The following is a 15,190-nucleotide window of genomic DNA, read 5'->3' on the forward strand; positions in this document are numbered from 1 at the left end:
CCCAGCTGGAAGCCAAGCGCACCTTCCAGGGGTGGAATGTAGTGGCCCCAAGCCCCACAGAGGTTAGGGCACAGCTCGGGGACCCCTCCCCAGCCCCTCCCCCCTTCCCTGAAGGCCTGCAGAGTTCCTGCCTGTTCCCGGCCCTGCTTCTGCCCCCTCTGCCTTCCGCTCCCCCCAGCGAGTGCTGGTCCACATCCCCTCCCCTCCTTTCTCCTATTGTTCTGAAACAATGGTGCTCTGTGACTCTGACCCCAGACTCCTCCTCTGTCTCCGGCAGATGCAGAGACCTCCAGCGCTCAGAGGCTCAGAGCGCAGGGTCAGGTGCCCACCTGGCCTTTCCTTCCCGGGGGCAATACAAGCCTCAGAATCTCTGCTAGAGGCCGACCAGGCTGCCGAACCCCGGGCCGCTCCCTCCCACACCCTGCATCCTGCTCGGGCTGAGTCACGGGTTCCTGAGGGAAGTGCCACCCCTGGCCTGGCCGTGTGTCCAGCCACCTGTGGCTGCTGGTGGCTCAGGCCCGGCGGTCTCATCAGTCACCGGGTGACCGCTCCAGACCGACTGAAGTTGAAAAGTTGAGATACAGAGGCCATACATCAAAAGGCTTCAGCCGCTCTGGGAACTCGGACTCGAGATGACCAGCCTTTCCCAGGGTCTGCGGAGCCAGGCCGCTGAGAGAGCCCTTGAGGACTGTTTAGCCTCAACTTTATGTCCCCCTAAATCCACACGCAGGCAGGAGAGCTTCAAAGGGTGGTGACGGGGAGGACGAAAAGACTGATATTTTAACTGTGGCTTTCGAGATAAGGGGCTTTAAGGATCTTTCAGTCGTAGCAGGGAGTCAAGTGCTGAGGCCGCCCTCCGGGGCAGTGGGGCGGTTCTCACCGACATCTGGCAAGAAATGAGCGCCTGCTGCATTCTGCTGCACGTATAACGTAGAGTACGGCTTCCTTAACATTCGTGATTCAAGTGCCGGAAGATTCTATTTCAGTGTGTAAGCTGCCACTACCCGGTGTCCCCTGATGCGATGCAGCAGTTAATGCACAAAAGGGGGCATTCTTGATTTTTGTAAGTTATTAGCATTTTCTTCTGTGCCCAGCACTGCATCTGATAAATAGTACATGCCTAATAGATGCTTGCTGAGTGGAAATGTGCCCAGCCTAGAGCCAGGGACCCCAGCTAGTGGCTCTCAGCTGTGGCTGCTTGCTACAGTCACCTGATGAGACCATTTCAAAATGCCGAAGCTGAGATCTCACGCAGACTATTAGATCCAAATTTCTGCAGGACGGACCAGGCATCGGTAGTTTTCTAAAGCTCCCCCAGGTGACTCCGGTGGGCACAGCTGGAGTCTACGGACACGTGATCCTAACAGAGTCTGGCCGTGGTGCTGTTGGCCCTCGTCTCTGATACCACTGATGAGCCCTGGGTGGGGTTGGGAGGCAGGTGGAGTTTCCTCTTTTTGACAAGGGAAGTTGCTTCCACGCATTGACTTCCTGCCCAAACGATCCTTCCCAGGAACACGACTGCCCCGGGGGAGAGGGATGGAGAGGGCACCCTGATGGATCTGCCGCAGTTTTCTGTGGATCCGAGCAACAGCGGGAGAGGATTTCCAGGTCTGACTGGCCATTTGCCTCCTTCAGTAAATTCAACCATCTCGTGCTCTGTGGGCAAGTGGTTGCACGCCTCACTTCCCGCTTCCAAACCTTTCTGCTGTCGGCATGGAGTGCAGACTTTCTGAGCTGCGTGCGCCTTCCACGGCCCAGCCCATCTCCTCTGCCGGACCCCCAGCTCCCTGCAGCGCCCACCACCCGTGTGGGCGTCGGCTCCTCTGCGTTCCCCACACTGTGCATCTGTGTCCTCGGCCTGGAAACACACTCTTCTGGCAAATGCCAACCCCAGGGAAGCCCTTCTGGGTCCTAGCAATAGGAGCAAAGTCCATCTTGTCTATGCTTTGTATGTATTTCTGGTAGATCGCGGTCACGTTTTATGTGAACGGATTACATGATCTTCAAACAGCACGCATAAGACACAGCCAAGTCTCACACGAGGTCAAAGTTTGCAAGCCCAGCCAGCCGTACCTGCGTTGAACCGCTAGCACCCCAGGGTGTGGCCTCCCTGCCGGGCTGGGAGGTGGTGCGAGATTTCTGGGCTGGCTGGGCTGGATTCCAACGATCACTGCTGTCAGTATGGACACCTACGTTTTTACATATGCTTAGTGTTTGTTCAGCAAGTCCGACTAGTGCTGAACTAAGGGCCAGAGAGTCATCACCTCTGGGGCGGAAGTGGGACAGTAACACGAGGTAGAGAGCCAAATAAACATTGTGATGTGCTGCGCTCTTATTTTCAGGAGAGAGAACATTCTCCAAAATATTAGCAATAATGCTAAAAAAAAAAGTACAGAAAGTAGCACTGAAGCCAAAACATGCGACTGTGGTTGTGGATGGAAGGGCTCTGAACATGGATGCTTCCGGCACCCAGTCGTTCTCAAGGGAAAGTGAATCTGAATGCCATGAGCTTTAAATAACTTGGAGGCTGAGGGAGGCCTGAATGAAAACAGAAGCAAAGGGCGGTGGGAGAAGCCATCAGGGCTTCTTTGTGTCCGCAGCTCAGGGATGTGACTGCTGGTTTGTACTTGTTGGGGACCAACCTGAGCTTCCCAAACGCCCAGTGGCTAGAGAGGGACAGGGGGTGCCTGAGGGCAGAGCCACTAGTGAGGGGCCAGCATGGACTGCAGAGAACTAAAAGACTCAGCGCTTGGGAAGAATCTCAGTCCGAGATTCCGGGGAATTGGGGTTTCTGTGAAAATTCAGGAATCACTAAGGGGGCGAGTATGATAGTATGTTTGCTCAGGTGCACGTCTTGGCTGGGGTATAGAAGAGGCCAAGATTCAGAGGAAGGCACCAGGTGGGCCTTACTACGGCTGGGGGCAAAATTCCAAGATGAAACATCAAGGCTGTAACAGCGGAGAAAGGAGTGTTTCTGGAGAAACAGCTTGTAGAGAGAAGTGCTTGTGGTGGGCAGGGTGATGCTCTTTAAGGCTTCAGGGCACCTTGATCAGCACCGTCCGGGGTCGTGGGCGTCCCCAGGAATGCAGGGGAGGCTCTGGCTTTCCCTCTCCTGGCCCCGTGAAGACAGGGGGACATGAAGAATCCAGAGGCCGCCGGGGCGCAGTCTCCTGAGTGGGAACGTGTGCCGTCACCTTCTGCCGTCCCTCAGGGCCCGGTCTCCGCTGAGCGGAAGCCTTCACTTTAATCAAGTTTTGATGATTTCAGGGGACACCTTAATTACAGGTTTGTGAGTCCGCTGTGAGGCTTGAAGCGATTGAGACCAGAGACTGCATAGGACTGTCCTGGACCCTCCTAGGGCCACAGCAAATCCAAGAACTGTTAGTAAGACAAGATAATTAAACCCTTAAACAAGGGCTCCAGAGGTGCTAATGGTTGTTAGGGCTAAAGTAGCCCCTCCAATTAGGTGAATTAATAGGTGGCCCGCGGTAAAACTGGCTATGAGTCGCACAGCCAGAGCTTATTGGTTGAATTAAAAGTCTAACAGTTTCGATGCTCACGAGTTTGGGGGTCACAGGAGGAGGTGCTCCTTGAGGTAGGAAGTGGCCTCAAGATGCTTTGGTTTAGTGTTGGAATCCAGTGGCTCCAGTACCGCCTCACAGGGGATCAGCCATTCCTAGATTTGTCCCTAGGGCCCTCGTAGGGCAGGGACCCACTGTGGGGTTCACCCGCAAGACAGAGCAGTCGCTGGCATCCCTAAAGCATCTTGCCCTGTGCCCTCTTTAAGCCCACTCGCTGGGGCTGGGGCTCTCCCTGCCCTACAAGACGTGACCCAGTCATCAGCTCAGTATCTGTCCCCTGCTACCAGCATACTCGCTCCCCGAGAGGAGGGGCCGTGCCCGTATCTCACACGGCGCCTGGCTTGTGGGCAGTGCCCACACGTTTGCAGACGGAGGGAGTGAGGTGTGCGCCCCGCTAGTTCCCCCCCCCCCCCGGAGGAAGCTGCGTGTCTGCCTCCATCTCTAGACGGGAGCCTTCTGAGCTGGCTCGGGATGGCAGCCTCCCCCCGACTCATCCAGGAACCTCTCAGCCCCAGCTGGGCCTTGTCCCCAGGGCAGCCACCTGACGACGTGGGTGGGGGAGGCAGCTGGTCCACAGCACGACTCCCTGCTGAATCTGGGGGCCGGCGCCTCTGCGCTCCCATGCAGCACCTTACCCCTGAGCTGGCCCCAGTGCGGCTCATCTGAAGAGTCCGGGAAATGTCATTCTCTCGAATTTGGGACGTGGCTGAGGGGCTCCTTCTCAGCTCCTGAGGGCATCCTCCTCATAGGAAGGCTTGGGTTGAACACAGTCAAAGGTGATCATGCCGGTGGGGGGGACAGGGTTTAGTTTCACAGAGCTGAGCCCGTTGCCTCACTCTGCACCCCAGACTGTGCGGATCTTCGGGTCGGACCCCTGTGCTAATACCCTGTGGCCCCACCGAGCATCTTCCCCTGAATGAGCTCAGCCCTCGCTGCTCCCTCGGTGTCTGGCCTTCGTTTTCCTGGCCTCTATGAGTCGTGCAGGCTCCTCGTTTTGTTTTCTCATCTTGTTCAGCGGTCCTGGCCTGACCTTGGCCTTCAGGGCGTGCGGTTCAGATCTCAGGACCACCTCCAGGACAGACGTAGGATTCGAGGCGTGAACGTTTGTTTGGAGGTTACAGCAACTACAGATAAGACATGATGCCTGGTGGGACGGTGGACCGGTGGAAAGGGGGTGAAGGGTCACTGGGATGACTGGCACACGGACTGTAGCTGAGAGTATTGCATCAGTGGTTAAGTTTCCTGAATTTGCTAACTACCTGTGGTTATTTAAGAGAACGGCTTCCTTCTTAGGACGTGAGCACCGAGGTCCTTATGGGAAAGAGGCATGACTTCTGCAACCTACTCACACGTGGTTAAGGAGAAAAGTATGCAGAGAATGACAACGCAAAGGAGCCAAGCGTGGACGCCAGGGGATGCTGGGCAGAGGTATGTGGGAGCTGCTTGAGTTACACTTTGCAACACTTCCACTAGGTTTAAACAATCATTTCCAAAATAAGAAAATTCAAATCACAAAGGTATCCACCCTACAGCTCAACCAACGCTTGTTTTTTCCAACTCACCCACCAAACACCTCTCCTTCCCTCCCAGCTGACGGCCAAGCGCCACCCAAATGGCGCTCCCCCAAGGCCCTCTCGGGGCTCAGGGCACGCTGGAGGGGAGGGCCGGGAGCACTGCTGAGCGGAGGAGCCGCCCTGTGCCCACAAGCTTTCCCGGACAAGCCCTCTCCGGAGGAGCAGGTCTCGGGCCGCTGACGCAGGCGCGGCCAGGCCCTCAGCGCTCTCCCCCTGCAGCACTGGTGGGCTCACCAGGAGCAGCTGACTCTGTCTGACAACCCGCGGAGGCAGTCTGTGAGCTAATCAGCCACGCGAGTTCGGACCAGAATCCTCACCTCTCCCGGTGTGTCCCTGGCTGTCCCTCCGGCTGGGTGGCCCCCAGACACTTGGAGCTCAGTGTGGCCGGGCAGCCGCGTAAGCAGGACCCGACAAGCGCCATCCCTGAGCAGTCTGGTCCCACCCGCGGCCTGGGGCTCATCACTGAACTGGGCCTTCCTCCTCAGCGTCCTAAGCATCATCAAAGCATGGCCAGGGCAGGTCCTTTCCTGGTCCCATGAATCTTTCATCTTGGAAGAGAAAAATGAAACCCCCTTACCTCTGAGCAGTAACGGTGAAGCTAAGAACTTCCTCTTCCCCAGACAGGTGGCTGGTGTCAAAGATCACGCTGAATTCGTACTAGGGGAAGAGAGGGTGACATCTGGGATTAGCAAGCGTTCTGAACTTGAGCGCTAAGGTCCTCTGCAGTTTAGGACCTCGGGAAGCCCGTGTGCACGACAAGCTTTATCTTGTACGTGCGTCTTTCTGATGCCAGGCCAGAGATGCGCTTTAGCAACAAAACCAAGCCCCGAGTGTGGTCTGGTGAGAGGCACGCTGTCCTTTCCAGCAACTCAGGTTCCCTGGCAGTGATGTGCTTGTCCCTTAAACCAGGCGCCTTTCTAAATGTCACTCACACACCATCTTCCTGAAGTTTGCGACATCTGCGTATCATCCACCTGAGTCCTTTACTTTGTACTTTCACTGCCTCACTCTTTTTGTTTAAAGACTACTTTATTTATTTTTTTAAGTTTATTTGGAGAGAGAGTGGTGGGGGAGGGAGGAAGGGAGGAAGGGGACAGGGAGAGAAGGAGAGAGAGACAGACAGACAGACAGAATCCGGATCAGGCTCCAGGCTCTGAGCTGTCATCCCAGAGCCCGATGCGGGGCTCGAACTCCTAAACTGCGAGATCATGACCTGAGCTGAAGTCGGACGTTTAACCGACTGAGCCCCCCAGGCGCCCCTGGATGAAATGATTCTTAAATTCCAGCAAGCTCTGAGAGCCTATGATTATTTAACAGCGAAGTATTTGGGTTCCTTGATGACTAATGCTGGGCACTGGACTCGACCGCGCTGGAAGCTGCCTGGGGGTAACGGACACAGGACCACCAAACACGGGGCGCGCTGCTCGGCCCTCTTCGGGCAGGAGCTCCTGCGGCAGGAGGGGCTGCCGGTTCCCAGGGAGCGTGGGGCATGGAGACGGGCGGGAGGCGGAGCTGGAGGGCACAACGGACGGGAAAGCCAAGGGCCCTATCCCAGCACAGTCAGAACTGGCGGGAGACGAACTCATCGCACTAACGACCCGGGTGAGGTGAGAGCCGGGGCCGCGGACAACGGCAGGCCGGAGACTCGGCAGGCTGGTCACGAGGGCTGGAAACCCATGGCCGGAAAGTGAGCAGCCGGGTGGGTCACGCCGGAAAGTGAGAGGCAGTTCCTGTCCCCGCTTTCCCCGGGACTCACCCCGGACGCCCCATCCCCAGGTTTGAGCCTCCATCTGAGGGAGGAAGGCGGCGGCATCACCAAGCCGGGAAAACATCCAGCTTCCAGCGCTCACACTTCTGTTGGCCCCACGACTGTTCTGAGAGTTAATGAATTGTGACAAAATTTAATGCTTCCGAATTCAGTGTGGCTCTGTTTTCACTGCATTCACTTTTACAACCACCCTCTCTTTATGGTAAGCGATCCTGGATCCGCACATGAAAGCGATACAATTTTCCTTTTAAAATAATCTTTAATCTAAAACTAGCAAGGCACACCTTGGGTGTGATTTGGGACACAGGCTGGATTTCATGCTGAAATGGCAGTGGTTACTGGTTTTCAGCCAAGTCCATTTTCAGTAGCTGAAAATATTTCAATTAAATGTGTGTGTGGAGGTGCTGCGTGTGTGACCACAGGGCAATCACGTCCAGGGCTCGAGTCTTCCTCTTCTCCTCCCCCCACGTGTAGTCTAACGGGACGTGGCCAGTGTCTGGCCCACTATTTGTAACCCTTTTTCCAAGGGCAGCCACCTCGTCCCTTCTCCTGGGATGAACGTGGACAGAGTAAGGAACGGAGCAGGAAGGGTTGGAGATCACAGATGTAAGAGCCACTATAGGTTGGAGCAGCACACGCAATGAGACTGAAGGGTTTGAGTGAGTTGCTAGGAAATAAGCAAATCCTTTTTCTCGTTTGTTTTGCAAATGGTGTGCAAGACAGCTATCAGGCCCTGGGACCGGCACGCCTTGGAGATGAAAACAGTTTGATTCTGTGACATAGGCAGGATGGAGGATTAAATCTTCTTTTTTTTTGGTGGGTTGGGGGGAATGTTTGGCGAAGAAATGTGAAATTTCCTTCAAATCACAGCTGGCAAAATAGCTTCCATTTCAAAAGGCAGACTTGATCTATTAGATTCTAGTTTTTGTTCCAAAAATCACATGTTTGACGTATCTTTGCATATTCTTATCATGCTGGCATATGCCAGAATGTTCCATGAATGTTTGAGTATACTGGACCATGACCACATTGTTGTTTGAGCTCAGAAAATCTGGGTCCTTATAAATACCAAAGTGACTCTAATTTCTTTTACCTAAAAAAATAAAATGCAATACTGTTATTTATGTTTTAAGAATTTTAAGAAGTCTTGGGGCACCTGGGTGGCTTAGTCGGTTAAGCGTCCGACTTTCGCTAAGGTCATGATCTCGCGGTTAATGGGTTCGAGCCCCGCATCAGGCTCTGTGCTGACTGCCAGCTCAGAGCCTGGAGCCTATTTCAGAGTCTGTATCTCACTCTCTCTCTGACCCTCCCCTGCTCACTCTGTCTCTCTCTCTCTCTCTCTCCTAGGAATAAATAAAAAAAATATTAAAAAAAAAGAATTTTAAGAGGTCTCTTCAGAAAATTTTGAGTGCCCAGGGGAGTGACAGTCAGAACGGCAGTCACTAGCCCAGACCACGTTTCCCCTACATTGTCTCTGTCACAGCGACACGGAATGTCCCAGAGAAAGATTTTCAGGAAGGCCACCTGGATGGTGCTTAAAGTACCAAGGCCATGGTAAGTCTCTCACATTCGCGGTACATCATGTGGATCCAAGAGGAAGAGCATGTGCCAGGGCCCCCGCGGCATGCACCTGGAGCAGGTTGCCAGGTGGGGCCATTGCTCCAAGGGCCGTGGAGGAAGACTGGGGGAGGGGGAGCAGGTGACCGCTGGGAAGGGCTGGGGGCCTCCTGCGAAGGAAGGGCCCCGTATCTGCCTCTTACCTTTGACTTGGACCTCATGAAAGGAAACCCCACGCTGCATTTGAGGAAGTCCGATTCCAGCAGTTCACAGGAAATGCCCATTTCCTCCTGAAAGAGAAGAAGCACCCATGGATGGGCTGGCTTTGTGGACAGATGTGTGTAAGTGGCCTTGGAGAGGCAGATGGAGACTTCAGCAAACACGGTCCTTCTTGGGCCCAGTCCCCAGCCCTCCTCTGGCGGCCCGCCCTTCCCATGGGCTCCCGGGGAAGCAGTGCACAGGACACTCTTAACTCATGTTTCGGCTCTGAACCCCGGTGCTCTCCTGGTGAACTGGACCGGGCTGCACATGAGCTGGCTGCCTCCAAAGGTTTGGATTAAAGACAACCGAGTTGCCTTTCTGGACACCTTCTCTTACGCCCACACTCTAATCCTGCCTTTCGAGGCCTTGCTAGTTTTGGAAAGACCAGCTCTAAGGACAACACACATCAAGGAGGCATGTAAGGGCTGAGCCGGCCCCTGCAAGTGCTCCCAGGCACGGGAGCGAGGAGAAGTTTCCTGTGTAGCCCACCAGGACTGGACTCTACACATGGCGGCACATGGAAGCCAGGAGAGGGGTCATGGGGAGCTGCTTTCTCTCCTCTGGACACATGTCTACAACACGCGGAAGGCAGGAGGCTCTTCGTAACCCACAGGCTCCAAATTACTGAAGCCAAAGCAAGACTTCCGAGAGGAGACAGCACGCTGCAGACTTCGGAGAAGGAAAAGGCCCAGAACTAACATTTGCCATGTGTCTAGAAGCCAGGACACCAAAGTTCAATGAGGTCATGTGCCTTCCCCAACGTCATTCTCGGTGCCCTCTATAGCATGTCTCCTTCTCCATTCCACAACTCTGATTTTCTCGAGGGAACGAGCATACACATTACTATTCTACAAACACCCTACGAGCACCTTTAAGTTGTTCCCCCATCAGGAACACTCTTCCTCAGTCCTGCTTCCAATGCTGACTTTGTGAATCTTGGCCCCAAACACTCATGGGTGCTAAGTTCACGCACATAGTGTGGAAGTGGCCCGGGATTCAGGGAAATCCCTGAGCATCTGTTGCGTAGCTGGGTCAGCACACCACCTACCACGATCGGTGTGAAGGGCACAGGTCTGAAAGATGTTGGTCCCTGTCCTTGAAGAGCTCAGAGCTTAGAAAGAAGAAACCTCTCAGCAGAGAAACAGACATTTAGATGTCAGAGCAAGGGGCTGCTCTTGGAACAGAGGGGTATGTGTTGGCAGTTTCACTAAGGAAACCAGAGAATAATTTCTCAAATGCTGTCTCAAGACCTGCATGTCCCCAAGATTGGTCCTAATGATTCACCGCGGTGGCTTTGTCACCATCCCCTTCCTCACATTCCTCTCTGCAGATGTGGGGTCCCCACTGGCCCAAGGAGAAGCTCCTTGAAATCCTAGCTAATCAGCTTGTGGGCAGCAGGGGCAGCGAGCCCAAGCCTAGGTGACGTCGAGCCTCAGTTCCCATGCACATCTGTCATGAGTATAGTTACTCTCGAGAGTGTCCCGGCATATATATAGATTACATGATTATCCAACCTAGTTCCAAACTCCCTTTGTGAAGTTCAATACCCCACTGGAAATTCCTTTCAAAGCAGGTAAGAGGTTTTCTTCCTTCCTTCCTTCCTTCCTTCCTTCCTTCCTTCCTTCCTTCCTTCCTTCCTTCCTTCCTTTCTTTCCTTCCTACTTCTCTTCCCTCTCCCTTCCTTTCTTCCTTCCTCACTTATTTCCTTCCCTTCCCTTCCCTTCCCTTCCCTTCCCTTCCCTTCCCTTCCCTTCCCTTCTCTTCCCCCTCCCTCCCTTCCTTCCTTTCTTTCAACTTGAGAGAGTGAGAGAAAGAGCACACACATGTGGGCAGGAGAGCATGCGAGTGTGCGTGGGAGGGGCAGGGAGAGGGAGAGAGAATCCCAGGCGGGCTGTGATGTCAGCACAGAGCCCGATGTGGCGCTCAATCCCACAAACCATGAGATCATGACCTGAGCCGAAAACAAGACTTGGATGCTAACCAACTGAGCCACCCAGGCGCCTCCAGGAGAGAGATTTTCAATTCAAGTCAAAGGTCTATCTGTTCCTGAAATACAGATTTATTGCCCTGAAGACTTTTTAGTTTTTGCGTGGGTGTGAAGGAAGGGCTGTGGCTTCAAAAACTCTCTCTGGAACTTGAGAAGCCCTTGGTTTACTTGGCTTTGGTTTAAGATTGCTTTTGATTGATTACTCAAGAGTTGCTGGATTTACTTCTTTTTGTTAATCCCCAAATGCTAGAACATAACTTTTAAGCCAGCATTTATCGCATTAGTCTAAGTCTCTCTGCCACCCCACTCGGTCTACTAGAGATTACAAAATTCTGTTTGGATCTCGGTGGGGCTAAGCAGAGAGAGCAGAAACCACAGACCTCTCTAGGATTGGGAGCGCTCAGTGTGCGATCCGTGACTCACGCGCCCTTGGTGGTGCTACGGGAAGGGAGTCATGCATCACTTGGCCTTCCTGGGGTTGCCTTTCCCTGCCCCGCTCTCCTACCACAGCCATGAGGCACGCCAGCACCGTGACTCCTTGTACGGCTGGTGTGGGTGCTTGCCAGAACCCCTTTACCACACGGGTGCAATTAGCCTCCAGCTGGACCGGAGCCACTTTGCGGGGGGGCTACAACGCCCCTCCCCACAAGGTCTCTGCGGCCCGTGACTGACAGACACGCCTGCACAAGACTATCCCTCTGCCTCCGGCTGAGACCAGTTCTGCTGTGCAACTCATCAGGGTAAAGCAGCCTCTGGCTGACGGTACATCTGTTTGGTCCCGGCCTCTGCCCCGTTCTACTCCATTCACTCCCTAATAAACTGCTTGTGCAGAAGTCTCCATCTCGGGCTCTGCTTCTGGTGAACTTGACCTCACACAATACTCTCTAGAGCTGCGGCTCCCGGCACTGGAAAGCACAGGGCTTGCTCTCAGGTGAGGAAAGGGAATGCAAGGGAACACACACACGCTCCTCAGTCTCGTTTCCATCTACACTAACCAAGAGAAAGCCTCCCTGGCTGCGAGCCCTGCCCATCAGGGCAGCGATTCAGCACCCTCTGTGTTCTGGCTTCACGTGATGCCCAGCGTAGAACTAAAACGCAGGCTCATTGTGGAGCCGTTCACCCCCTTGGTAGTGGCGGGCATCCTGTAGACACAGAGACACCCAGTGAAGTTTCAAAATCGTGATCTCCTGGGGGTTGCTTACGGCTCCTGCCAGGCACTGGCACCCACCAGGAGGTACGTGGGAGGGTTCCGCACCAGGCACCTCCTTCGCTTAGCTTTTTCCCATGTCCCAGCCGTTGCTTACCCTGACTAGGTTAGAAAACACAACTGTGTCATTGTTGCAAGATCAGCGCTCACAGACCGGTGAACAAATGTCTCCCTGTGTCCCTGATCGCCAGACACGGTAGACATCTGATGGCCCAATTCAAATATGGTGCAAACTCACTGCAGAGGGAAATGAAGCCCGTGATGCAAAAGAAGCGGGCTGTCATGAAGTCAGTGAAAGTGATGTCGGAAAACTGCTCAAACCACCGAAAGCCGCTGATAAATCTGGATCCGGCCAAGTTAGATCAGTTAACTGATAATTATTCCTGGATGACAACACTTTAAGATGCTTCCAAAGATACGGATTTAAATAAAAGAGATCAAGAGAAGCCCTTGGAAAAAATATGCCATTGTAAAAATGACCCTTTTGTGACTGTCCTAAGAAAAACGCAAAATCTGAAACAAAGAATATTACCTTATGATATAATAGGAATGTTCACACCAAAAGCTGCCCACCTAGCACTCAATTCCTTCGTCTCCAAAATTAACAAATTATTTTAAAGATGCTAATAAAGCAAATAAGCTTTTGTCCGGGTCTAAGATATCTTTGACATTATAATTCCAATGCGACAAAGCTGTTAAATGTAGGATAATATAAACTTATTTCCATAATTTTTAGTTTCCATTTCCTTTAAAAATTTTTTTAAATGTTTTATTTAATTTTGAGAGAAAGAGAGACAGAGCACAAGCAGGGGAGAGGCAGAGAGAGAGAGAGAGACAGAATCAGAAGCAGGCTCCAGGCTCCGAGCTGTCAGCCCAGAGCTCCAACCACAAACCCTGAGATCATGACCTGGGTCGAAGTCAGACACTTAACCAACTGAGCCACCCAGGAGCTCTTAGTTTTATTTTTCAAGTAAAGTCCCAATCAAATCTTTAAAATTTTTTTTACTATGAAATCTTGGATCTTATTCTAAGAAGATTCACATAACTGGCCTTTTCCCCAGCCCCACTTTTCCTTGGCTCACAAGGATTTCCAATACCATAAAATGCCATCAGGGCTTCTCCCTGGAGATCAAGTGATTCAATTTAAATTAATTTTTTTTTTTTTAAAACCAACACGCATTACTCTCAGGGTCAGGAAAACATCAATGAACACTTTCTAGAACACATGAGGAAAAGCATACTTGGTGTATGCACATTCGCCGCTGTACCCTCAATGTCTGGCACTGCGCCTGGCACTCAGGCACTCCTGAGTTTGCATTTATTAAATGAATGAGCTGTGGACGGTCGGGGATTCAGATGAAGGGACTGCAAGAAGTTCATTTGCTGGTCGGCCTGGCACGGCAGACCCTTGCCTTGGCAAAGTCCCCTTCCTCCCTCAGCGGTGCCAGGCAGGGGGGCTTGGCCGGTGGAGGTGAGGCCCAGTCCTGTTTGTAACGTGCACCTGCTGGCAAGAAGAATCAGACAATGAAGACAGCGAGCCTCCTTGGCCTTTGAACTCCTTCCTCCCAATCACACGGATCTGATTTCATTCTGGGTTGTGCTTTCTTTGACCACCACGGTGCTCTTGGCAAGCAGCATGTCCGCAAGGCCCAGCAAGGGTTAAGTGCCTGCAAAAGTCTGAGATCCGACTTCTCATTTTCTAGCTTCCTCATGTGTTTCTCAAACCGAAGATGACACTCATGTCTCCATGGCTGGCTGTCAGTCTAGCAATTTGGTGTTCATCTAAGATCCCCTCCACCTTTTTGTTTTTTGTTTTTAAGTAGACTTCATGCCCAGTGGGGACTCCAAGGCAAGGCTTGAGCTGATGAACCTGAGATCAAGACCTGAGCCAAGGTGAAGAGTCAGACCCTTAACTGACTGAGCTGCCCAGGCACCCCCACCCCCCAATTCCTTCTAGGCATTTGAGGTGTGATGCCTGTGAGCTGGTGAGAGAGGTCTCCGTGTTAACTCAGTTAATACAGAATTCAGGTACATTTTGGAAGCACTTTATCCCCAATTCCCTAATCAACTGAGGAGTCAGAGGCAAGCAGGGGTTCCCAATAAGTTGGCCGACTGAGTTAACGTAGAGCTTATTCCCAGGAAATACTTTATTGACCCCATTCGACCATGAGGTCAGCCTGAGGCTCACCAGAAAAAAAAGCCCTATTCCCAGAAGGGAATCCTTTGGGATGGGGCCCATGCAATTCCTGCCCGAGAAGAAAACCACAGGGGCTTACAGCATGGAGAGTGCACACGTCAGTGTCCCCAATTTCATTACTGGCTCAGGTCTGCAACAGCTGTGTGTCGTCAGGCATGTGAACCTTCCCTTCCTTGGGCTTCTGCTTCCTCGCCTGTCAAGTGAAGTCATAACACCTGCCTTATAGGACTCTGCTGGCCTGCTAGTGCCGATCACCGTGAGGACGGAATACACAGACGGCCTTGCTCAGTAACGGCTTACTAAGCGCCAAGTGGGTCCTCTACATGGTAGCTTCCATTCTGATGCCATGTTACAAGGGGGGAGCTGGAGTGCTAAGCAGCTCTATCGCTTGCCCAGGCGTTCCTGGCTGGCCCAGTAAGAACGGATCCGAAGGGGCCTGGGGTGGGGAACACCAGGTGAGGAACAGACAAGGCCCCCTTCCCCTTCCCCCAAAGGACCCACGGAAGCCCAGCCTGAAAGGCGGGGGGCACAACCCAGCGAACCAAAAGCAGCCTTTATGGGACCTGGAGCATATGGTAACTGGTACAGATGCCAAATATGGCTGACGGCTCGGCCAGGCTGGGTCAGGGGCTACAGACCTCCCACCAGAGGGGGGCTGGCAGCTGAGCGTCCAGGGGACCAGAGACCATAAGCCACCCACACGGGCTTTGGAGGAAGCGGGTAGAGAAAGCAATACAAAGCAAGTGCCTTTCTCAAATTTTGTCAAAACCCCGTTTGGCAGCCAAGGCCCAGACTGTGCGGGGTTTGTTCTTTCCGGGATCAAAAAAGTGGAGCAAGCAGGACCCTCATCAGGACAACTGTCAGAGACAGACGAGTCACGAGACTGTTCACGCAAAGTCCCCTCTGACGCAAAGTCCTAGGTCTTGGTGAGTGCGCTTTAAGCAACTGTGACCCAATCACAGGCAGGGGGGTGTCGGGATTGGTCGGTTAGGGTCACGGGAAGGTTAGGGTCACAGGGAGCAGTTATCTGATCAAAGTGGAGCCAGGAAAGCCTTCTC

The 15,190-nt window shown here is 53.0% G+C and overlaps 1 protein-coding gene across 2 annotated transcripts in view; it reads right to left on the reverse strand.

The window, feature by feature from the left end:
* Positions 1-15,190, reverse strand: part of ITGA9 (integrin subunit alpha 9) — a 326,966-nt gene that overhangs the window by 68,323 nt on the left and 243,453 nt on the right. For both annotated transcript variants that reach the window (XM_039237208.1, XM_039237206.1), the window contains 2 exons: positions 8,684-8,770; positions 5,733-5,812 (listed from right to left, as the gene is read on the reverse strand). In XM_039237208.1, the coding sequence (XP_039093139.1) occupies positions 5,733-5,812; positions 8,684-8,770 (167 nt within the window). The remainder of the gene's footprint in view (positions 1-5,732; positions 5,813-8,683; positions 8,771-15,190) is intronic.

The sequence above is a fragment of the Hyaena hyaena genome, unplaced genomic scaffold (assembly GCF_003009895.1).
Source record: "Hyaena hyaena isolate Hyena2069 unplaced genomic scaffold, ASM300989v1 scaffold_121, whole genome shotgun sequence".
NCBI lineage: Eukaryota > Metazoa > Chordata > Mammalia > Carnivora > Hyaenidae > Hyaena > Hyaena hyaena.